Source organism: Pleurodeles waltl, chromosome 4_2, assembly GCF_031143425.1.
Source record: "Pleurodeles waltl isolate 20211129_DDA chromosome 4_2, aPleWal1.hap1.20221129, whole genome shotgun sequence".
NCBI classification, from domain to species: Eukaryota; Metazoa; Chordata; class Amphibia; order Caudata; family Salamandridae; genus Pleurodeles; species Pleurodeles waltl.
The window spans coordinates 358,394,300-358,419,918 of record NC_090443.1 but is presented as its reverse complement, the minus strand read 5'-3'; the positions used below and the strand labels follow the sequence as shown (position 1 = coordinate 358,419,918).

Here is a 25,619-nt window from a genome sequence, read left to right as displayed (position 1 = left end):
TATTTGTTCTCTGATTATTTATGTATAAAGGGGCGCGTTAGAGGTTTGATGGACCTTTTGACTCCGCTAAGAGTGTTCCACCATGGACACAGATTTTACGCATGACATAACCTGCAACAATACAACTTAGTTTTACAAATCATTATCAGAAATCTTTGAGTCAGTAAACTTTAGACACCATAGCCCATGTGACCATGAATAACTACACCTTTTGGTAAAATTAGAAAGTTTATTTCCCTAGATTAACAATGCTAAAGTCAAATAATGTAATCTTAAACCCAAACGATAAACATATACGAACAACACAGGCTGACCAAAGCGGCGGAAGAATTTAAATCTAACCAAATCAATTATCTTTAAACATTCAAGAGTTACCATACAAATTAATAACAACAGTAACTGAACAGTATAAATTGCATACATCTAGACTCAACAGGTAAATAAAATCAATCCTTTGTTAATAGCATTTGTTTGAACATGGACAAACTAACTAACCCTCTAATTCGAAGAGCATGCTTGGCTTTCATGCAAAAGAAAATTAGACAAAAGCTAATATGGAAAAAATCTAGCTATGGCTCCAAAAATAGCAGTGGGTACCTAAAAGAAAAGAACAAAAATCTATAACAAAGACAATTTCGTTTTGTTGTAGCTCTCCTGAATGGATCAGCAAGCATGGACTTCTTCGTCAGTTGGACAATCGTCTGATCAGCGTTGGCACGGGCAAGTGAAGGGGATTGGCTCAGCCACGATTGGGCTTTAAGTTATCTGAACCAACTTAGAAAGGACATCAAGCTAAGGAAACAGCATCAATAGCATTAACGATCAATAATAGCTGTAATTACGTGATGAAGCTAAAGGGTAGGAAGAAATGTTATCTGGAATTGCGCTGCTCAATTAAGAGCAGTCCGGATAAGTCAAATCCACAAACCGCCCTCATCGCCGCCACCGACGACATCAGAACCATACTGGACAGCGGCAAAACCACCGCCCTCATCCTCCTGGACCTCTCGGCCGCGTTCGACACCGTCTGCCACCACACCCTATGCTAATGCCTCAGCAATGCTGGAATCCACAACAGAGCCCTGGATTGGGTCACCTCCTTTCTCACCGGCAGAACCCAGAGAGTCCGCCTCTGCCATTCCGCTCGGAGGCCACCAAAATCATCTGCTGCATACCCCAGGGTTTGTCCCTCAGCCCAACCCTTTTCAACATCTACATGACCCCGCTCGCTAACATCGCCCGATCCCACAACATCAGCATCATCCCATACGCTGACGACACCCAGCTGATCCTCTCCTCACCAAGGACTCCGCCAAGACCAACCTCCACGAAGGAATGAAGGCCATCGCCGAATGGATGAAGAGCAGCTGCCTCAAACTTCCGACAAGACGGAAGTCCTCATCTTTAGCTCCACCCCCTCTGCATGGGATGACTCCTGGTGGCCTGCCACTCTCGGAACCACTCTGACTCCCACCGACCATGCACGCAACCTTGGATTTATCTTGGACCCCACACTATGCATGACCCAGCAAGTCAACGCCATCTCCTCCTCCTACTTCAACACCCTCTGCATGCTCCGAAAGATCTACAAATGGATACCCAATGAAACCAGAAGAACAGTCACCCAAGCCCTCGTAAGCAGCAAGCTGGACTACGGCAATGCCCTCTACGCAGGAACCACGGCCAAACTCCAGAAGAGGATGCAACGCATCCAGAACGCCTCTGCACACCTCATCCTGGACATCCCCCGCAGTGCCACATCACAGACCACCAGAAAAACCTGCACTGGCTCCCAGTCACAAGAGAATCACCTTCAAACTCCTCACCCACGCTCACAACACACTGCACAACACCGGACCAGAATACCTCAAAAGACGACGCCCCTTCTACACCCCGACCCGGCATCTCTGCTCCACTAACCTCACCCTCACAACCGTCCCACGCATCTGCAGAACTACAACCGGCGGTAGATCATTCTCGCACCCCGTTGCCAAAACGTGGAACACTCTTCCCACCCACCTGCGCCAGACCAAAGACCTCCTTACCTTCAGGAAACTTCTCAAGACCTGGCTGTTCAAGCAGTAGCAGCACCTACTCCCCCCATACCCCCCTCCCCGCCTCAGTGCCTTGAGACCCTCACGGGTGAGTAGTGCGCTTTACAAATTCCTGATTGATTGATTGATTAAAAGTAATTTCTCGAGTTGTCATTGGTCAGAACATGGGGTGTTCACAGTAGAACCAATCAACATTAATTCTTAAATCTGTGATATAGTTAGACAGTCTTTCACACGTCGATGATTGGCTCCTCTTCTGTTCTCATCACCAGTTTTTGTCAGGTAACTTTCAGTTGCAATCATAACTCTAGTCAGTGAAACCATTGTCACGTCCTGGGAACTTCAGCTTCTCACGCACCAAATATACAAATGTATCAGTAGCTAGTACATTGCATCACAGCAGACAGTTCTCACAAGAAAAGTTTAATACATCTACTAGTTTAACATTGCAATGTTACAAATCTATTTGGTCAGCACTGTGTGAAAAAAGAACAAGTGTAAATTCTGATGAGACAGAAAACATTTACGAACATTTATTAATGCCATGAAGCTTAACATGAGGCCTTGTCGACTAGGCCCATAATTTCACAATTACTCTATGCCTAGTAAAATTAGGCAAATACATTTCATTAAGACGTTAATATGGTCCACTAATATATTTGGTTCTGTAGGTGAATATTATTTCTAAACAGTTAATATTATTTCTTCATTAATGTCGTATACATCATGATTGCCACCTAGGTGGGCACATTTTCCAAAACACTTGAGTTCTCTATATTAGCATAATTCATATAAATTCTTAATTATCAATCAATACAGTTTAGTATTAATTAATTCAGCTTTCACAATACTCAACCATGCCGTTTAAATAAATAGGGTTGATAGCTATGCAGTATGCTTTTTGAAGCACATGTACAGCCCATTCGATGTGCTTAATGATTTCTCTTACAGGATCCAGATCAGGGAAGACAACATCTAGAACAATGTAAGTTCACTTACATGTATATAGGATGCAAGAAAATATATGGGAACAATTTTAAGGAAGTAGCTTAGGGGTGTGGAATCAACCAGTCACAAATGTCTGTCAGTCAGTGAGTTGGAAATTCTGTAACAGAATTTCTGAGTGAAAGGAAATTAGAAAATTCACACCCCTTCCACATAGAAATCATAAAAGTAGATACAAGAGGAGATAATACTAATCAATGTGTTAGTGCAGTGGGACAAGAGGAGGAACTTTATTTGCAGTTTGAAGGGAACTGAAATCCTCAAATAACTTTAAGAACTATAAATAAAGAGTAGAATCTACTGGCTGAATGTCCTCCACCATAGGAATATTATTGTTGAGGACATACTTTGCATTTAGAATTTACTCCAGATATAGGAGAATTTTAAATTTGCTTCAGATTTTAAGTGAGATTTTAGGTGTCTCAGAACGTATTCTGTAGGGGTACTAATTTGCTGAAATGTGAGTGAAGAGTGAAATGAGCAGTAGGAAACAGAAATGGGCAATTTGCAAGGTAAGAGGATACCCAGCTTGCCATGAAACCATACTGAGGGTCAGAGTTGCTTAAATGGCTGTGTGGGTGATCGTGAAAGATGACTGTGGATCAGTTAAGTAGGATTGCAGTGGACACTACATGACTCTGGTATCCAAAGTGGGTAACATTACATTAGTGGAGACATGCCTCAGTAGAAACACAGGAGGAAAGCTACATTTAAGGGAGGTGAGTACTTTGTTAGAGGAGAGAGAGTGTAGATGAGCTGAATAAACACTGCCAGCTCAGGAATGCTTAGAAAGAGTTGAATTTGAGAGACTGGCAACATTTTTTAGGATGGATTATCCACAAGTGTCTATGCTGACAAGATGACTCATTGAGTTAAATGTTTGTTGCTAAAGTCTCTTCTGAAATTAAGACTAGTCAAATTCTAAGAACCACCGGGTTAACACCTGTCATAGGGTCAATAGGAGAAAAGGAACTATGACTACAACCAGACCTTACTGTAATTAATCTCCCAGCAAAGCAAGTCCTCTAGTAGCGGTTATAGCCAATAATCCTAGCTTGCCTCTAAACACCGAAGAATATTTTGTGCAGCTGAAAAATAAGGTTCAACATTTACACACAAATGTTCCTTTTCATTTAGCCTTTACTATACTTATGGTGCGGAGGGTGGCATGGGTGGTCTTGTTGCCCAAGCAGTGCTTGGGTGATTGTATAATGGTTAACTTTCAGCTCTTAATTGTCAAATTGACCGTGACAGGTTTAGTGTCTGAGTTTGCATCCGCTTGGTGCATTCTATCCCCCGGCAAGATTTGCCCAGACTTCTACTTCATGACAAGGAGTATGGCGACCTCTCTTTAGTAGAAGTCCTGAAGTTCCCTTAGTCAGTCAATTAATTGCTCAGATAGAAGGACATTTATCCTTGTCTTGAGATTGATTGACTCCGGGGGGGGGTGATTTTTCACATACTATTTGTGGTACCCAGGGGTTTTGGCAGCTATACCCCTCACCCTCCAGATACAATCATCCCCACCAGGAGTTAGTCCAAAAAGGAAATTGACCACCTCTTAAGGAGGCTCAGGTTATTTATCCGGTGCTAGACATGCAACCCCCTCTACTAGGTACATCATATATAGGTTTAACAGAAAATCCTCCTGATTCATTACTAGTTAACCAAGATAATCTGACTGGAATCTTGAGCCAGAACCTAGCGGGAATGGGACCTAAACTCACTAATACGTCTTGTATTAATTTGATAAGTACCAAATATGTGTGTTCTGGGAAACCTGGGGACCAGAACCAAGGTGCAGGAGTGGTTTTAAGAGTGTTTGGGTCACTGTTTGTTTGTCAGCAGCAGGGCAGGCTTCAGGGGGTTAATTAATATGGATAAGTGGGATACTTAATTTCACTGTGAATGAACTAGACCTGGGATCTAACTATATCCAGGTTCTAGTCCTTTCTATAATCAAGATGAGCTCTGTATTGCAGATCAATTTGTATAACAGAAGTGTGGGGAAAAATTGTGAGTCCGCTACACTGCACAAATTGGATAGCTTCTTTTCAGGTTACAAGGCAGTTTATCATCTAATTGTTTTGGGGGACTTTAGTGTCACTTTTGAGCCCAATTTAGTCACCCAGGATCTAGCTTATGAAGAAGAAAAAATATGGGGTATACCTGAACGGACCGCTCCACTTAAGTGCAATTTAACAAGAGCAGCCCTGCAAGTAGTGGATATTACCTTGGCATATGGTCCCCAAGCATGCAATGGTTGCTTGCTCTCAGACGCCCACTTGGCCTCAGAATTTAGACGTGGGACCTAAAAAGGCCATATTGAATATATATTTTTAGATGTCTGATTGTGGGAGTAAATGGATGTAGATGTAGAGAAGCTAAAACAAATCTGTTAAAAATCATCAAAGCAGGTTGTAGGAGTGAAATTAGGATATCTAGGGCATATTACAGGTCGGAACTGACCCAGGCTAAGAGGAAGTAGGAGGAGGACTGATGGTCAGATTTACTTGAAGTGGGCCAAAATAATGACCAGAGGCACTTTGGTAAGCTGGTTAGCAACGGTAATGGGAATACCTTTTGAGAGGGCAAGATGGATGGCAAAGAAAGCTTAGTACTTTCCAGTTAACCCCACGGTCGGCATTTATAAAATGCAGACGAGGGGCACAGCCTTTTAGGGGACAGAGCTTTGGGGACAGAGTAATTTGAATATCCTTAGCGTAAAGGAGAACAACTTCTTTAGAACAATTGCTGGGGTGGGAAGCGGGACTGCCCTTCTGCCCCTTAGATTTGATCTTGGTATTCACCCTATAACAGAGCTTGCCGCTTTAAGAACTTTGCTATACTGGACCTGCATATGGTCAAACAATGAATTGCAAAATTATAATGCTGATCTTAGGGATGTACTGGGGCAAGTGAAGCAGTGCAGAAGATTGGCTGGATGAGGGATTTGAGGAACTCATGGGCAGCGTTAGGGCTTCCAGAAATCTGGGCCACACCAGCTGCAGTTCTGCAGAATACCACGCAGTTGGTAAAGCAGAAATTTTGGTTGAGGGTTTCCTTTCTGCTTGACCAGTCTCACAGCCAAGGATCACTGGCAAGAGGTTTTCTGCCAATTTAAAAATGAACCCTTGGCTGAGCCTTTCTCGGATGTTATCAGACCAGCTCGGGCCCACTCTCTGGCCCTTATTTATACCTTTTCAAGCAAAACTGTGCTAAAGCATGAAAAAGTATACCGCCAGCTAGCGCCAGGTGGGTGTCATATTTATGGTATGATGGTAGCCGGTCGTAAGGCCTGGCTATCATCATGAAAAAGGACGCTAGCCGGGTGGGGGAGGCGTAGGAGGAACAGGAGGTTGTGCGTCAAAGGATGACGCTAGTCTGGTAAGAGGCATAAATATGCCTCTAACCAGACTATCGTCATTCTTTGATGCACAACCCCCATGGACATGACTCCTGTCTTAGTAAAGACAGGAGTCATGCCCAACACCCCAGTGGCCATGCCCAGGGGACATATGTCCCCTGGACATGGCTATCGGGCCCAGTGCCATGTAGGGGGTCCCAAGTTAGGCCTCCCAATGGCACTTTAAAATGAAATTGAAAATACTCACATGAACCTACCTGTCAGACCTGGGATGGGGTCCCCCCATCCACTGGCGTCCCTCTGGTGTGAGTAGGGGTGTCCCTGGGGCTAGTGAAGGGCACCTGTGGGTCCATTCCATGGTCTCTGACCATAGAAATGGGCCCACAGGTCCCCAAAAGCCTGCCCTGACCCAGGTATTAAATAATGGCGGAATAAAGTAAGCTTAGTGCCATTATTTAAGGCCCCCTTCCCCCTGTGCTTGATTTTAGCATGGGGGATAGATATGGCGCTAAGGCCAAATCATCATTTTTTTTACCAGGGAACACCTACTGTGCATCTCATTTACGCAAGATAGTTTCTTGATAGCAAAAAATGACTTTAACTCCAAAACTCTGGTGCTAGACCGGTCTAGCACCAAAGTATAAATTTGAAGTTAGGTTTGCAGTGAATTTGCGTAAAAAAAGTAATGCAAATTCGGCACAAAACAGGTATAAATCTCGGCCTCTGTTTCTTCAGTTTAGGTATGGCCCATTGCCATTAGCTGCCCTTACTTCACTTTTGCCCCCTTCCGTAGATGGTGCCAAAAATTGCAAATTTTACTGCTGAAGAAACAGATAAGCACCTGCTTTTCTCATGCCCCAGATATGCTGCACCGAGGCATAGGTGGATTGCTCCACTATGCAGAAACTTTTCTGTGACAGATCGAGCTACCGCCCTAAGAATCTGCAAGAGCGATTACTCATTAAAGATAGTGGTAGCTGTTTCCTAATTTTTTTTTGCAGGTTGGATCATTAGGCAGAAAGATGTTTCAGTATTGTAATGAATTTGTTTAAATGACCATGTGCATTATGAAATTAAGTCATAAAAATGATAGCTTTGGGTGTTTAATACTCAAGCTGTGTCTGCTCCTCTTTTTAATGTTTTTAATCTTGAACTAAAATATTTTTAATGCATTGTAGATGCCTTATTTTCATGACATTTTATATTATTATTGAATTGCTGTGTTTTTCTTTATAATGGCTTATACTATTATTGAATTACATGACAATGGAATATTTTTTTTTGATCAGTCAGTGTAACCTTGAAGACTACAAGTTTAGTTCCTAGTGAGGCCAACTCAGCCTCACATCTTTCCCAGGCTGGGAAATTGAATTCTATTAAATTAGGTAATAACTATTGTTTTTGTAGCACTTACACACAGCAGCAGAATGGCATGAAGTAATAAGTGAAGTGAAGTAAAGATTTTTAAAACTCTGGTTTAGTGGTATGTCTGCAACATATTTGAAAATAATATTTTGACAAGAGACATCAAAGGATTACTGGGGACCTGGAGTAAAACACAGTGGTCCCTAGTAACAATATTTTAGAAGCAAAGAACCAAATGGTGAATACAATTTATTTGAAGACGCTTATGAAAAACAATATCCAGATACATAGCAGTGCAATGAATATTGTGCAAAAGTAAACATGCTTGGTGATTTTTAAATGTGATACACCCAAGTGATAAATCATGATGAACAAGTGCATCAACAAACACAAGAACAGGCATGGCCCTTTACAGCTAATTCTCAACAATCATATAGGGTCTGTGTTTATAAAGTTGAAAGCTTTTTGATCCGAATACAAATGGCACGATCATCATCAGGACTCAAGGGGATACAATGAGAAAGAGAGAGAGATTATGAAAGGTAATGCAGTTGCTATATGAGGGGATATCTGGTGACAAGCTTCGGGAACAGGATGGCTGGGAAGGGCCAGAGCTGGAAATATGCTGGATACTCATAGAGGGCTCCAATCAGCCCACAGTGGGAAGCACGCATGCGGTCTGGTTCTCAAGGTTGAGTGCCAGATTCCTTCACTAAGCATTGCCCCGACAGGACTCCATGCTTTCAGTCAGCACTACCAACAAATTTCAATTTTTGGACTGATTCAAGCTGTACTTAAGAGCACGGGGAAGTTCTTCCCTCTGTATAACAGGGTACTGCAATTCAACACCCTTTAGACTTCTAAATGCAAAGATTTTCTACTGTCAGTCTATCACTTGTGACAAGACTGCTTCTAGATCCACATTGTTGGCATCAGTAGTGATAACAGTGCTGTTTTTCATAACAAAATGGCACATTGTTGGAGTATTCATTATGCTCACTTTTAGTTTTTCCTGCATCTCTACAAAATCAATGCTCCAAGCTAAATTTACTCTCATTCGTGCAAGTTTTTTTCATAGGTTCAACCATATCAGAAAACCTATCCACACATTTCAAGCAATTTTCTGCTAAACATAGGAGTGATTTCAGCCTACGTTTATTCCTAAATCAATGTGCATCTGTCACTGTCCTTACCACTATCATTTATCTAATAGCATCATGCATATGTTACATTTAAATTGACTTTTTCTGTCACCACTCTCATTCAACATCCTTCCATTCTTTTTATTATTATTATAAATATTCTATCGACTTCTGTTGGAAGGTGGGTCATTAGTTGTGTGGCCTGCACAAGTAATGGGTCTGCACATGACCACCACTGGGAACCAAACATCCCATTGTAGCGCTTGACTCATAGGGTTGCGCCCGACACTCCCGTCATGCTGCCTCTTGGGTGGAGGGAAGCGCGGGGAGCCCACCCCGGCTGTCCTCATCAGTGGGGGTGTCCGTTCCCACCCGGGCACCCCGTCAGGTGAGTGGTGTTGGGGGAGTGGCTCGGGGAGCCCACCCCTGGGAGCCCCCGCTGGCTCCCCGCACGGCCAGCAAATCCAGGGTAGCCAGCCTCATCTTTGGTGTCTGCCCGCTCCTGCGGACAGAGGCGCCTTGCTGTATGGCCAGACGGCTGCCTGAGGGTGTGCGGTGGCACTCCCCCCTCTTCTCCTGCTGCATAGGGGCCCCGGGATGGGGTCCGGGCCCTCCTCGACACTCTGGGGAGAACGACGGTGCTTCCTGGCCTCACCCTCTACTCGGGACCTCGGGATGGGGTCCGAGGCCCCTCTGGCAGCATTCACGGGGGCGCGATGGCACCCCCGACTTGGTCTTTGGGTGGGGCCCCCAGACAATCTTCGTGGGGAGTGCGACGGTGCTTCCTGGCTTAATGTTCAGCCACCGGCTCTCTCTCTCTGCCGGTGGCCATCTTCGTGGGGGATGCAATGGAGTCCCCCGACTTTTCTTCCTGGCGGGGCCCCAGGAGAGGGTCTGGGGCCCCCTTCCACCAAATGACCAGGGAGCGCAAAGGTGCTCCCCGTCATCCTTTTCTGTGGGGCCCTGGGATGGTTTCCGGGGCCCTCTCTTAGTCTTCACTTGGGTCGCCACAGTGGCCCTGGCTCCCTGCACAAGCCTTTTCTCTTGGTGCCCTCCTTTCCTTCTGGGCAGGGCACTCTCCTTGCACTAGCCCAGTCTTTCCTCCAGCTAGTCATCAGGGGGAGTATGGTGCCAGCTTACCTGGCCCTGGTCTGCGCCTTGCTAGGCCTGAAGTCCTTCAGGGGCACAGTCCCTGCCCCAGGGGCAGTCAGTGGGGTTCTACTTTTCAGTTGTTCATGATGCCTGTCTGCAGGCTCAGTATCCAGCAGTGAAGCACAGCCAAGAGAGAGAGAGCTCTTCCCTGTGCAGGACCTTTTAAGTGGGGGCGGAAGTGTCCAGCAGACCTGCACCTCTGGCCAATCCAGACATGCCACATCACTTCCTTCCACGTCCCCTCCTTCCTGCACAGTCTTCTCGGATAGCTCCAAAATGGCATTGTCCAGGAGCTTGGGCCACATGTGCTCTGCCCCTCCTTCCTAGCATTCCTTTCAGGGCTTTTCCACCCATTTCCTGGCAGGGGCTGACAGCTGGCTGATTGATGCAAGTCCCTGCAATGGATTGTCCCTACAGTGAAAAGACAGTAAGCACACTGATGTTGACATGTATTGGAGTGTCCCTACGGTAAAAATACAGTAAGCACACTGACTATCCCTTCTCTGGGTACTCCCATCTCATGAGTCCCACTCCAGGTCACCACCTACTTTGTATAGTTCCTTTTGCGCCAGCCTCCGTGAGTGCAGTTCTTGGGCTGCGCACACCAGGAACCCTCACCGTGCTGCCCTTACATGGGTGCACAGGTGTGTGCACACATGATCACGTGTAACCAGCCTGGGGCCTCCTACTCTTCTTGCGCCATAGCAGCCTTTCCTTAGCAAGGCAGAACCAGTGGTTCCACGCACAGCCAAGATTACCATGCTTTTACTGTGGGGGTGTCCCTGACTAAGGTCAAAAACCAGGTGGTCAAAAAGCAAAAAAATCAGGGCAGACCAGATGTTCAGAACCATCCTCTCAAAACTTCCTATTCTGTCAGTTACTATTTCATCTTGAAATATAATACTTGTCAGTTTCCTTAGCTATATCTGCAATCACTCCTTGGATAACTCCTGCAGATGCCATTCCAAATGTTAAAATGCAGTAGAGAAATGTAAAATTAAGTTAATTGAGGACAATTTTGCTTGAATCCACTAACACTTACTGGCATCCCCCACACACATGAAACATACAGTACGGCCTGGTCAACTTATCTTTTCTTTCAAAACATTCTATATCATTTTTTACCTTTTTCAGCAATCACTGTTTTCTAAAAAGTTTCCTGAACAATTTCACCTAAATCTTTGACCACTTTTATTCTTTGTATGCTATTTATTATATGCATCTTTACAAGTGTCCCTTATTACATGGTCTTCAAAAGAAATGAATTGCTGTGTGAGACTATTGTGCTTATTTTTAATAAGCCTAGCTATGAGACCCATATTCAAATAATCACAAATAATCACAAAGACCTTTGAACTCAGAAACTGGCAGGCTCTTCAGTTGTGCTAGGTAACTTAATTTCTTCATGCCTCCCTCATGCCTTTACAAAGACCTTGTGGTGCTTTAGTGCCATAACATGTCTCAATGTGAAGTATTTTTTCAGCATAGCTAATGATGTTTTGTGCATGTTCTCAGGAACTCCTTCCCCTTCTCAAACCATATACCTGGTTGGTCTTTGTTTAGTGTTCTTCAACCTACTCTGAGAATTGTACAATAAATAGCTTTTTAAAGAGCTATGCGTACAGATTCTTCATTCCTCAATTTCAATAGAAATATTATGCACAGTGTGTAATAGCATTATGTCCTGAAAATTGCCTAAGTCAAGGGTTGGTGACCTTCCTGTGCCTTTCAGTGTACAACAAGGCAGGACTGTGGGCTTACTTAAACATCATGATCCTCCTATAGCTGTAGCTCTGCAGCTTTTCAGTTTCTTGTTTTCCTCAGTCAGCTAATAGTTTCACACTACAGTCTACATTGTTGACTATATTTCCACGTTTCCACATTTCAAAGACTCTACCTACCTAGTACAACTACATTTGTTATTTCACACAAACCTATCACTAACCTTTTATCATCAAGGTTTCAGTCAGGAAGGGTTAAAATATAACCTATCATTTTCTATCTAAACATTTCTTGCTAACTTTACCTAACTGGTTTAAACTATTTTGTGGGAAAAAAAGGGTATCCTATATTTGAGGCCTATAATTTATAGTGCAAAATCATATGACACAGGAAACCCATGTCAGTCCCATTATGCATAATCCATGCTGTCACCATCATCATCATGATATACTTTTTATAATGGGCGTCTAACTCATAAGGACAACTAAACGTATAATCAAACAGCGCCAAGTCAGTCCAATCTAGGTACATACAATAGAGGTTTTTTTCCTTTTAAAAAGCCAGAAGATTTTCCATCTTCAAAGCTGGGGTAGATCATTTCATAAAATGCTGCCAACTCCTGTAAACAGCCTTTTTCTCTATGTAGGTTTACTGATTTTGATCAGTCATTTTACTCAAGGTGGTAGTCACTTCTAAAATGATACAGCTCCCTTCGTTGCCTTATCTTTGCACGTGCATACCTTAAGACATTTGTGTTGATGATTGTAAGCTAAAATATATATCACTACCAACTTTTAAATGTACCCAATAAGAAATTAGCAATAATTGTTAGGTTGTGTTCGGCCTCTTCTGTGAATCTATAATGCCTTTGATGTTACATTTCATTAATATGGCACTAAGACAATGGACAGCACAAGAAGTCAGGACCAAATCACAGCATCATATTTGGTATAGACTTTTGAATGGAGTGCAAAGAGAGAAAGTGAGTGGATTAGCAATGTAAACATGACATACATCCACATCCTCGAAAACTGATGAAATGCTGTACATTTTAGAAGTGTGCCCAGTACCATGGATATGTACCATACAAAGTTTGCCAGAAATTGAAATCCTTAAAATGTTATTATTTTTTTTAATAATCTTACGGCATGGTATTTACTCCTTCAGATGAATTTAATAGAGTAGGGATACGGCAAGATGATGACTATAGCACAGAAAATGCAGAAGATTCTGATGATTCCACTGATGATGAGCATGACTATGAAGACTCCACCAAATACATCAATGCATCATTCATAAATGTAAGTATATTTAAATGCCGAACACCATGCAGGAAAATATATAGATGATGTGTCAATTCCATTTTCTCACCATGTTTAATTTAATGACACATTCAGGTAAAAGCTTTTTCAAGAATATAACTGCATGTGTCTTTATGTCACATTAAATTGGTGGTCTACAAATGTTTCTCTAATTTAAATATGCAACCATCAAGTTGCAAATGTTGCAGTCAAACTCCTCTCCTAAAATGTAAGCTGTAACAATGTTCTGCCAAGACAGTCTAGAACTAATGAAGACTACCCTGATATGTTTTTTACATTTTCTTACTTTTACCTTTTCTGTCCCCTCAACTTCCACATTGTTACTTTTTCTATGCTTCCTGCTCCACCTTTTCTGCTCTTTTCCCTTGCATTTCCTCCTCTTTCTCAAATGTTTCTTCGCTTCCTCCTATCCATCTCTTTCCTCTCTAACTCCCATCTACATGTCCTCCTTCTTCTTCTCCACATTCCTGTCTTTCTTTCTCATTCTTCTGCTCATTCTAGCCTTCTTAATCCTCCTTTTCCTCTTCTCAGCTACTTCAAATTTCATATACCTCAGTTTATCCTCTAAACCTTATATTACATTGTCTCCTTATTCTAACTCCTCTTCTTTTTCTTCCTTTTTGTACTCTTCCACAAAGAAGTATACCCTTCCATATTTCATCTGTTATATTCAACCTTCTTCTTCCTTACCGTCCTTTTTCTTCCTCCTCGTTGTATCCCCATGTTTCAGCTTCACCTTCATTTTACTGTGCCTTGCCTTCTTCCCTTTCTTCCTTTTTCTTCCTTTTTCTTCCTCCTCTCTTTTCTTCATCCTTTTCCTCATTCCTAATATTTGCTCTTCTTTCTTATTTTCCTCATCATCTTTCTATGCTTCTTCCTGTCCTCTTCTTTAATCTGATTCTTTTCCTCTTCATTCACTCCATTTTCCAAAGGTCCTCCTTTTTATCTTTCCCCTTATTTCATCTTCTCACTCCTACTCTTTGCTCTTCTCTTTTTTCATACTTTATCTTCTTCACCTCACTATAATATTTCTCTTTTTCATCTTTACCCTCCTTGACATCCTTCTAATTTATTTTCTTTCTCTGTTCTCATCTCCCTCTTCTGCATCCTTTCTTCCTTCAAGTCATTTCCTCTTCCTATTTTCTATTCCAACATCACCCCCTTGATTTTATGTTTCCTGCCATTGTTTTACCACCCTTTTTCTTCTCAAGCACTCTTTATTGTTATTTTCTTCCAGCTCCTCCCCTCCTCCTTGTCATCACCCACTTGTTATTTTTACTTTTAGCATTCCTTGCCCACTTCCTTCTCCAGGTCTTTCGTTACATTTTCTTAATTTCCATCTACTCCCTCCCTCCACTTTCTCATCAGTCTACTCCTTTCACCCCCTACCATTTGTATTCCCCTCCCATTCTACAATCACCTCAGCCTTTCATTCCACTTTCGTTTGATCCCTTCTACACCTAAGACGCCTCCCTTCTTCATTTGTTACCCTAATTCTTCCTCATAATTCTTCTTTCCTGCTTTCTCTCTATAACCTTTTCCTCTCCATCTACTTCCTCCATCTCTTCCCCGCTTCTTTTCTACCTTTTCCTTCTTCTTTCTTTTTATTCCCAAAGTTCCTTCTTCATTGGTCTTCTTGCACATGCTCCCTCTTTCCCTTTGTTCTTCTCTCTCTTCTATCTTGCACTTTATTCATTGCCTTCTTACCAATTTCCTTTTTTTCATCCCTTCTTAGATGAACTGTAGCTGAAATGTGAATGTTTCAATCATATCCAAGTAGAAGTGTGGTCTACCATGTAATGCAATCACTTTCAATTGTTTAACTCTGATAAGCTGTGTAGTAAATGTTGAGTGCTGTCAACAGTCTGTTTTGTAGCATGCTTTAATTTAGTAGTAAACTTTGTTTACTGTATGGTGGTAGTTAGGTCTTCCATCATTCATTAGGCTCTGCCCATTACTTAAGGCTCACCTGTGGAAGACACTGAATTCAGATAGCCAGGTACATGACCCATGTTAAACTGGTCCTACCCCCAGTGACCACCATCTCCAAAACATCATTTCTATATTCAGAGGCTGGGGCCTTCCACAAAAGCTGGATAGAATAAACCATCCTTTTGTTGGTGGCATCCCAATTCATTTTGAAGGTACCCCAATGAGTAATTCAGTGGTGTTACATAACTATTTACGTCTCCTTGCCTCCCTCGTACATTTGTTGTGCTTTCATGCCATATTGACTCAAAGTGCCAGCTACTTTACCACCATAGATAATGGTATTTCGATTATGATTGCAGGATGTCCTTCTACTTGCCCAAGCCTTACATCTGGTTGGTTTGTCTGGGGTTTCTGGTTGGCTAGGGTATGCACCTAAGGGAGGCAGAACCCACCCACTCTAGTTAGGGCGAGGGAGTTACACACCCAAGATCACCACTGCTCACCCCCTTGGTAGCTTGGCATTAGCAGTCAGCTCAATCCCAGAGGCAATGTGTAAAGCAGTTGCACAAAACACAACAACACGCTTGACGCACTATCCCCACTACAAAGGAAACACAGCACCAAGTTATATAAAAATAAACTGTATTGTACACAACATCACTAGACCAAACACGACATGTCAATAACACCCTGCTACCCAAGCAGTTGTCGGAACATTACACCGTACTATTACTCTGTGAAAGCCATCAGTAGTCACATAAACACATAGGTTACAGATTATTCTGCAACATAAGCAGTAGTTAGGACAACATTACTAATGAAATGCACTTGTCATAAAATCATCATCCATCCCCATAAAAGGAACATCCGAAAACATGGCAAGTCATGAAAAACACATCATCATAAATGCCCATAAAAGGAACATCAGACAACATATGGCGAGTCATGAAAAACACATCAGCATAAATACATACGTCATAGTAAACACACCACTAAGAAGGTACCCTGGTAAATACATATTGCCCTTTAAGCCCATAGAAGGAACATCATAAAACACAGTGGTCATAACTGCACAGGTCACTCTGACCGTACTACCATGAATGCCTAGGCAACACTATGAATTCACACGAGGGGAAACATCCACCAATAATGAGCATTTTATCATATTATCGACAACATGATCGTAACTGCACCTGCACTTACGTCATATGTGATGGGCTGGTAATATCAGATTCATGCGAGGAACACAGGAGGTCCTGTGCTCCCAGTATGGAGAACAGTGCAGGGATGGGCGACCCCACTCCTCACTCAGGGGGCACCTCGTCTTTGTATTATCTCAGCCAGTTGGGGGCTCTCCTCCCCGCCAGCGTGGGCGGGAGTGCACTGGCAAGTGCTCTGCTCTTCAACAGGAGCCCGGGAGGGAAGACAAAACAACGAGGGAATCCTGCACTCTCCACCCAAGTGGGGAGACCTTTCAGGCCCTCGTCCCATGGTTGAAATGCCACTAGCAGCTGCCCGTGTCCTTGTGGCGTGACTGCCAACTCCGGGGCCCCTTCCTGGTGATCGTTGGCGGGTGCCCGGCCTCTGCCCGGGGGAGCCGGCTTCTTCCTCAGTTGCAGCTCAGCCGCACTGGAACCAGGCTTCGGAAGTGGATGCCTGCTTGTGGCCCTGGGAAGCTTCTTGAAGGCATCCCACGCCCCGGGGCACCACCAGGAGCGCTTCTGCTCCCGCCTTCATCTTTCCCTTGCCCCGGGGGCATGTAACGGAGCGCATTTCGAACGTGCTGAGGGAATCCGGGCTGTGGTGGTGATTTCTTCACTCAGCAGTGGCTTCAGGAAAAGCAGTCCCCAGGTGCTTTAGCAATGAGAAGAAAAGGAGCTCTGAAGGTGCTGTGGAAAGTAAGCATAGCGCTACTCAGGCGTTTAGGCTCCAGCACAGGAGCTTGAAATCCAGCTCGGTCCTCATGCTGGCAGGTAAATGGCTGCAGAGAAGAGGGGCCACAGCACCCAGCCTCTGGGGACACAAGGGAGCACAGGGTGGCAGGGCCCAGCAGCAGGCCAGCACAAGGGGGATGCAGTCAGTGGCAGTTCCTCCTAGTGACAAAGCAGGTCACAAGTCAGCACAGCAGCAGCAGTCCAAGGCGGTTCCTGGTGAGTCCCCCAGCATCATTCTGTGTCCAGTTCCAAGTGTGTTTCTTGTGCACAGGTGTGTTTCTCTTACATGGAGAAAATCCCCAGTACTCATACTCAGTTTTACAAAGCACTCACAAAGAGGGGGAGAGGAGCTTCCAACCAGTTACAACTGGTTCCAGGAGGGTCCCCTCTCTCCTCCAGCATAGGCTCCAGACATCAGTTGAGGGTAAACAAGCCCTTTGTGTGAGGCTAGGGCACAGCCTTTACAAATGCAGGTGTGCCCCGCCTCCCCTTCTCTCAGCCCAGGAAGACCATTCAATATGCAGATGCACATTTGTGACACCTCCACCTTCCGTGTGTAGAGACTGTCTGAAAAGTATGCACAAAGCCCAGCTGTGGATTGGAGTCAAGCTGCAAAACACCAGAGTCATAGGCACAGAGAAATGTTCACTTTCTAGAAGTGGCATTTCTATAATGGTAATAAAAAATCCACCTACACCACTAAGCAGCATTTCTCACTACCATTACAACCATACCAAGCATGTCTACGCTACCCCTCATAAATCAGACAATACCCCCTAGTCATAAGACAGAGGCATTTCCAATGCAATCATATGAGAAGGCAGCACTCACAGCAGTGAGAAACCAAATAAGCGTACTGTCACTGTTAGGACAGGCCATGCAACCCGGCACATGTCCAGCCTTCTACATACATAGCACCCAGCCCATAGGGCTAGCTAGGGCCTACCTTAGGGGTGACTTACATGTAGAAAAAGGAGTTCTGGCCCTGGCAAATAAATTTAGATGCCTGGTCCCTGTGGCATTATACTGTGCATGCAGGCCCTGCGCTTGCGGGCCTGAGACAAGTTTGAAAGGCTACTTCAGTGGGTGGTGCAAGCAGCACTGCAGACCCACTAGTAGCATTTAATTTACAGGCCCTCGGTATAAGGATACCACTGTACAAGGGACTCACAGGTAAATTAAATGTGCCAATTAGGTGTACGCCAATCATGCCAACTTTAGAAGGGAGAGCACCTGCACTTTAGCACTGATCAGCAGTGATAAAGTGCTCAGAGTCCTAGAGCCAAGAGCAAGTGGTCAGAAACAATCGGAGGAAGGAGCCAAAAAGTTTGGGGATGGCCTTGCAGAAAGGGCCAGGTCCACCACCCTCTTAACGTATGATACACATTGTGCAAACAGATAGTTTTTTGCTATTCCAAAATGTAAAGCTATTTCACCATGTGCATTCTCTTCCAATCCTAGGGTTATTGGTCTCCAAAGGCAATCATTGCTGCACAAGGGCCACTGAAAAACACACTGAGCGACTTTTGGCTCATGATATTTCAAAGGAAAGTTAAATGTATTGTTATGCTGACTTCATGCACTGAAGAAAATCAGGTTTGTTGCCCATATTTCTATCATGTAACCTATTTGCTGTATTACAAATAGAGAAGTTGAAAATAGAGAAGTTCAATGATGAAATGTTTTCTCCTTTACATTTGTTCAAGGGATCTTGCACAAAATATTGGGGGGATGAAAAACAAACGTATGATGACATTGAAGTTGCAGTGAAAGATGTGAGCAAATCTCAGAGCTACACTGTTCGGTTATTTGAAGTTAGACATGCAAAGGTAAGACCATTCTAATTTGTTCTTACAAACATTATTCATGAGATGGGTGTAGATGTTGCATTGTATATTTCCAACTGCATTTCATAAATCCATATTCTGTATTAATGTATTTAAGTGTTTATGCATAGAGTAAAACACCAGATATGATACTTTTTCAAATGCTGTGGGGAGATTCAAAGGAGAGGGTGAACAGAAGAAGGATATGAAATGGCTTGAGATGTTATCCATGTTATCTTTCTGGAAGCATAGTGAGTACTCTAAGAGAATGAAGAAATATTATGATGGGAAAAGCCTTGGTGTTGAAGTACAAAGGTACACTTTGGCCAGGCATTTTCCAGATTAAGTGCCATCATGATCGACAGGATTTAGTTAACTAACCAGTTTAAAGACATATTAGTTAATTGGCCATAATACGTCCTTGTCACATATCTGGGAGCCATGCTATATCAGTGTATGCAATGCCTATGAAGCTGTCCGCGAGCAGCGGAGTTTGGGTAATCATGCTGTTTGCATTGATTTTCAGTGCAGGGGTTTCTACTCTGCTGTAAAGTCAGTGTGAACGGCATCATGGAGAGTGCTAGAGTGTGCTAACTTCTTTCTGCCACTCGAGTGGATTTTCTACTCGAGCGGCAGCTTGCTCAATGCGAGCGGCAGCTATCTCATCTCAAGAGGTCGCAGCCTACCGCAACCACTCGCGTTCAGAAATCTTGCTCGCCAACTTAGGTATTCCTCTCACTAGCACTCACCAACTCAACATTGGCGAGTCCAAGCAACAATTCTGCTTTACGTCACGTCGCTGAGTTTTTCGGAACTCCACAAATTTTTCGCAGACCCCTACTTAAAATCTGTCTCAACAATTAATAATACTTTAAACTTCACAAGGGAAAAGTATGTCTTTGAATGTTCCACAACAAGAATATTTATTTTTAATATTTCAGTTTAAAGAGAAAAATGTACTTGTCTCTTATCAAGAAAGCAGCAATTCCTCAGGTGGCTAATAAAATGCATATGTGTATGCAGGTCTGTACATGCCATTCTGACACTCTGGCACTTTCCAGGGGGACTGCAGGGTAGATTTTATTTTCAAAACTGTTATGGCTGGTTTGATCAGTGGAATAGCACAGATGCAATGGGACCTAAGGCAAGCACAAAAAATGTTTCCCTACCTTCTTATTGGATGGTAAAAAACATTCAGTTTTGGGATACAGCTGGCCCCTTCACCCATCTGATGATTTGACTCTTACGACCTTGGCATTGCCCAAACACACCCATTCTTGAGGTTGGGGAACTGATGAGTATATGCCAGGGAAGCCATAGCTGGTGAACAATCAAAGATGGTGGTCTGTCTACTACTCAGGCACAATAGTTACTGCATTAGGAGGTCTGCTTTATTTAGAAGTACTGTCAAAATGTAGCTTTTTCCTGTCTGAATCCGCAATAGAAGGTCTGGTGGACTCAATCACTCAAAATCAACAATGCTCACTATCCATGCAGAGAAATTACACATTTTCTGGACTTCTTTCTAGAACACGGCCGAAAATTGGGCTTACTAAGTCAGTGTAGCAACATGGACAGAAAACCTGGTGGACTGCAACCACTCCGGAAAACTCTGAACAATACTTGAATGAGCTGCATTTTAGGTAGCAATCAGTCATCGACGGCTTCACAGGGATAGTTATTGGAGCCCAAACCCTCTTTCATCATGAATAGGTAAGCTCAAGAACACTAGCAAACCAGGAATAGATTTTCAAGATATGTTATAATCAACAACCTATCCTAATGTGCAAAATACGAATAGTAAGTATTTTAAAAATAAACAAGATAGTGGCAATGAGACAGAAGGCAGAATTTAACATATTGTAGCATCTTGATGGTATCATAAAGCTTTCTTACATCAGTATCCCAAACCCCATCGTTTTGTTATCTAAATGAGCCAAATTTAACACCAATCAAGGCCTTTTTCGAGTTCCCTACATGGTTCACACCTGCATACATTTTTTAACAATAGAACCAAAGTTCAGCAAAGAAACAGCAGCACCTGCTGCCCGTGTCTATGTCTGCAAGTCAGCAGATAAAGCGACTGAAGGTTGGATGCGCCTTCCCTTCAGACTTCAGCAAGGAAAGTTGTTTACAGCTCTGTGTGACCGGCAGTCTCGAATCCCTGGCACGAAATGCCTTGCTGTCTAATAATGCTCTGTTTTAGGTTATATATTCTGTGTGAACATAGTTGAAAATTCCCAAAATAAACATTTAGTGTAAAGTCCTTATTACCTTTCACTTACTTACATTCTGTGAAACCTGTTTTATTTTCCTTGCTTGATCAAGACATCACTATCTTTGAATCATTGCTCCTTATTTAAAAACATCACTGGAAATACATTTCAGCCTGTACATAAAAGATGTTCAAGAAGACTGAAATATCACGTTGCAATGAATAACAATAATACTAAATGAGCATTTCAATTTGAAAAATACACCTATGGAATCCATAATATAATTCAAAATGCGGATACCTAGAAGAGATAATAGAAATACATGATGATTATTACAGAGAAACTCTATGCGCTATGGGAACTGTTATTTTTGTTTTTCACTAACAAACTCCAGCTTTTGGGATTTATATTTGAAAATCAAAAATGAATGCCAAGCCCCAGGCAAGAACATGGTGGTCTTCTCAGTTTTCTGCTTTGCTGAAGTGCAGCTTCCACTGCAGATGCACATTTAGAAAAAGATCACTGCTGTCATGGAGGAACTCTCTTAAAATGGTGGCTGGCCCTCTTGCTTGGGGATTGGAAATGGCTCCTTTGCCATCCTAGAAAGCCATGACTTCCACTCATCAGGGCCTCAATCATCTTAAAAGTATATAGCATTAAATGTTTGGGGGATATTGTTAACTCCCTGCTGCCGTGGCTAAACAGTTTGCATTGATTCTATCAGCCCTCTGTTTTAACTTATGTTCTTGTAGGATATTCCCCAGAATATTGAAGAAAACTATCTTAATCCCTTTGTTATGAAAGTACACTTTCAGCTCCACTGTGTTGAGTAACTATTGTCACATTACCAGTTATATTTTATAGGAAATAAACACTTTAGAAAAAAAAAACATTCTAATTTCTAATCCCCCAGTTGTTCCATCTCCTTGTGACCAATCACATGATATCAGTCCAGTTTCCGTATCCAGAAAAGATACAGGCAAAGCTCTGGAATCAAATCAGTCTGGAGTGATATGTTGGCATTGGTTAATGACGATTCTCGTAACCTGTCTACTTCCTTGTATTCATGGCATATTCACCCGGATGGACTGTCTGGCTTTTACCACCAATGTTTTTTGCAAATTTTGATTACCTTTTGTTCTCTATGTCATACAGGAAATAGCTGGAATGAAAATGAGTGTTTGTGTCATCTCCCAAGGTTGTGTACTGTGGAGGTCACTAATGAAGCCTCTGTTAAAGCACTGCATTTTAAAATCTAGTGAAGGGCACTCACAGATTGATAACAAGATTTAGCCATTCTTTTCCCATCAATATTCCCAACACACAGATTTATCTGTGTATCAGCGGACCTTAAGGTGTGTTTGTTCAGAGAACGTCTGTAGGAGTTGATGGAAGTTAGGGGACGATTTTAATGTTTATGGAAAGGGTATGCAATCTCAGCTGCAATGGAGTACTCTTTCGCCCAACCTAAAGGTCCATCCACCTCATTTAGAGTGAGACCGACCTTCAGTGTATAGATGATGGAGACTACTTCAAATCTGCAACCTTTACACAACTCAGACGGCCCGTATTTAGATTGGGCAGACACATGGCCAGTTTACAGTACCCATCACTGCCATGAAAAACACTGGGGCAGTGAAAACTATCAAATAACCCCACACCATGGGAGAAAACTCTCATGGCAAAATAAAAAAATATATAAGTTTGATGTATGGCTTTTTCATGTTGAGGGAGCCATCCATCAACCTTACAATGAATTGTCAAGAACCGTCATGATGGCGGTTCCTGTAAATGGTAGAGATGTCTGAAGGGCAGCTGGCATCTCTAAATAAGGCAGGCAAAGTACCCTCGCCATGGCAGGAGGTAAGTACTGAGCCATGGCAATGGTAATTGCCCTTTCCAACATTAATTAAATCACCCACTTAATCACCTTGAAATTAATTGTGGCAAGACTGTAGAACAGACCTGCTACAAGAAATGTGCCATCACCCTATAAAATGTTGAGACTCCTGATAATTCATATAGAATGTATTGTGATTTCACCCAGTTTCCTTTGGTCACACAATGCAATATCCAAAAGCATTTATACTCATTTTATTTGCATTGGCCAATTTAACTCAGTACAATCTCCTAGTATGGTTCTCTCGTTCAACTTTCTTTTGTTAAAGCCAATTGATTCTGATCAGTGCTCGGGATCATTTGCTACATGCTTGATAATATGCGTCCTTCATATGTGAAACTTCCTTTTGAGCTACAAATTAAACCATGGGGCCCTTCAGCATGTTATGTTGTGCTATGTTATGTTATGTGTGAAACACGCTATCACCGGCCTGGTCCTGCTTATGGTCATTTGATTAATTAAAAAATCAGGTCTTCAGATTCTTGCGGAATGCAAGTTGAGAGGAGGAGGTTCTGATGTGGAACTGGAGACCGTTCCATACTTTAGTGGTGATGTAAGTGAACGCTCATCTTGTAGTCTGGTTCTGTGGGTGGGTGGGCTGTGTTTGAGTTGTATTCCTTAGGAGCACAAGTGCCTAGTTGGTTGGTGGAAGGAGATGTGATTGTCCAGCTAGGTGAAGCCTGAATAGTGTAGTACCTCCTGGGAACTGAAACAACTACAAAAGGATTAAAAGGTCAAGGAAAGTAGGTGGAGCAGGAGCTATGATGTGGCTGAGAAACTCACGTACAAAGCCTCAGTAAAAAAATGTCAACATGCTAGCTGAAGAACGCAGATAAACGATTTTGTAAATAGGATTAGCTCATCTTCCAATTTTATGAAAGAAGTTTATTGCATTGAAAAAGCTTTTCAGAAAGCAAATCCTACTGAAGTAGGCCTGCCACCCTTAGAAGAGCGATGTGAATTACTGGCAAGTCACTCTCTTGGGAAAATGAGTAGTGTCTACGACACGCTGTTGTTCAGGGTAATGGACAACCAGGATGAGGACTTTGGCTTTAAAACTCAGGGAGTGAGTATCTAGAGCTTCTCTTTAATAAACAAAGAGGAGGTAGCAAAAGTGTTAAGATCAGTTACTTCAGGCTTACCATTAGATCCTTCCCCAAAAGACATCCTTTTAAAGGGCGGCGACGTAATGTTGTCTGTGCTGAAGGATCTGTACAATCTATCATTGATGTACGGGCAGGTTCCCACAGATTGGAAGCATGCAAAATTTGCCCCTAGTAAAGAAACACTCATTAGATCCCACAGTAGTGGAGAATTACAGACCAATATTCCTACTTCCAGGGCCAAGTAAGATCATGGAGAACATCATTAATAATAAACTATCAGCTTTTTGGAATCAAATAACATCATCCACTCAACCCAGACAGGTTTCCAGGCAGACCACAGTACAGAAACCGCTCTACTGAGGGCAAAAGAAGATCTTAAGTGGGTCCTGGAGCGAGGTGGATTGTCGGCTCTCATACTCCTTGATTTGAGTGCTGCATTTGATACGGTCTCCCAAGCTATCTTACTGCAACACCTTAAGGGAACAGGGATTACCAGAATGGCACTAAGATGGTTTGCTTCCTTCCTCTGTGAAAGGAGTTTCCAAGTTAGTGAGGGGTCCTGTTACTCGTCCATTCAACAACTGAGATGTGGAGTAACACAGGGTTCATCATTAAGCCCTACACTTTTTAATGTGCATGTCCACCACTGTCAGATATCATTGGGGTCTTTGGGTTCTCTATGGTCTTCTACGCAGATGACACGTCTGTCCTATGACTCCATGGCTACCTCTGTAGCTCTTAACAGCTGCTTGTATAGGGTAGCCAAATGGATGGTTGACAGTTGTCTAAAATTAAATGGTGAAAAAACTGAGGTTATGGTGGTAGGTAATAATCCATCCCTCTGGCAACAAATCAGCTGGCCTTCTGCATTAGGGATGCAGAGGTAAAAAGCTTGTGCTTCACCTTAGATAATCAGCTAACTATGGCTTCTCAGGTGAATAGGTTTGCTGGTACCTGTTTTGGACTTTTGAGAGTGCTTAGGGAAATCTTGTAATGGAGTCCAGAAGAATTGTCCTCCAGGGGCTAATACTTTCACATCTGGACTATGAGAAAACTTCAAGTTATCCAGAATGCTCCAGGGTGGACTCTTCTGGGGAATCCAACATTTCAGTCAGCAAGCAAAGGACTTAGAACACTTCATTGATTGCCTGTAAGCAACAGAGTCCAGTTTAAAGTACTCTGCTTGGCTCATTGTGCCAAACATAAGCAAGGCCCTAAAATCCTTCATCAATTGATTAAACCTTGCAAGCCTAGCAGTGCCCTTAGATCTTGCTCATTGGACCTTCTAGTCAGACCTAGGATAAAAAGATCTAGGGGTGGCAGTTGGCCTTTTGCATATTTATCTCTCAAGCTGTGAAACGTGCTTCCACTTAAGCTGAGAAGCAAAAAAAATTGGCTGCATTTCAGGAAGCAGTTAAAAATATATCTTTTCCACTAAGGAAAGTTGCCTGCTGCTCACTGTTCCTCTTTAGCGCTAGGAAGATCAGTTTTGGGTAGCCATGAGCTTTATAAATGTGTTGAATTGTGCTGTATAGTATTGAATGTGTGTGTAAGGAGTATGACTTGAGCTTATGAG

The 25,619-nt window shown here is 42.9% G+C and overlaps 1 protein-coding gene across 4 annotated transcripts in view; it reads left to right on the top strand.

Annotated features, from left to right (window-relative positions):
• The window catches only part of PTPRC (protein tyrosine phosphatase receptor type C), a 536,505-nt gene that overhangs the window by 484,772 nt on the left and 26,114 nt on the right, over positions 1–25,619 (top strand). For all 4 annotated transcript variants that reach the window (XM_069231438.1, XM_069231436.1, XM_069231437.1 and 1 more), the window contains 3 exons: positions 12,975–13,108; positions 18,457–18,591; positions 18,702–18,824. In XM_069231438.1, coding sequence (XP_069087539.1) covers positions 12,975–13,108; positions 18,457–18,591; positions 18,702–18,824 — 392 coding nt within the window. The remainder of the gene's footprint in view (positions 1–12,974; positions 13,109–18,456; positions 18,592–18,701; positions 18,825–25,619) is intronic.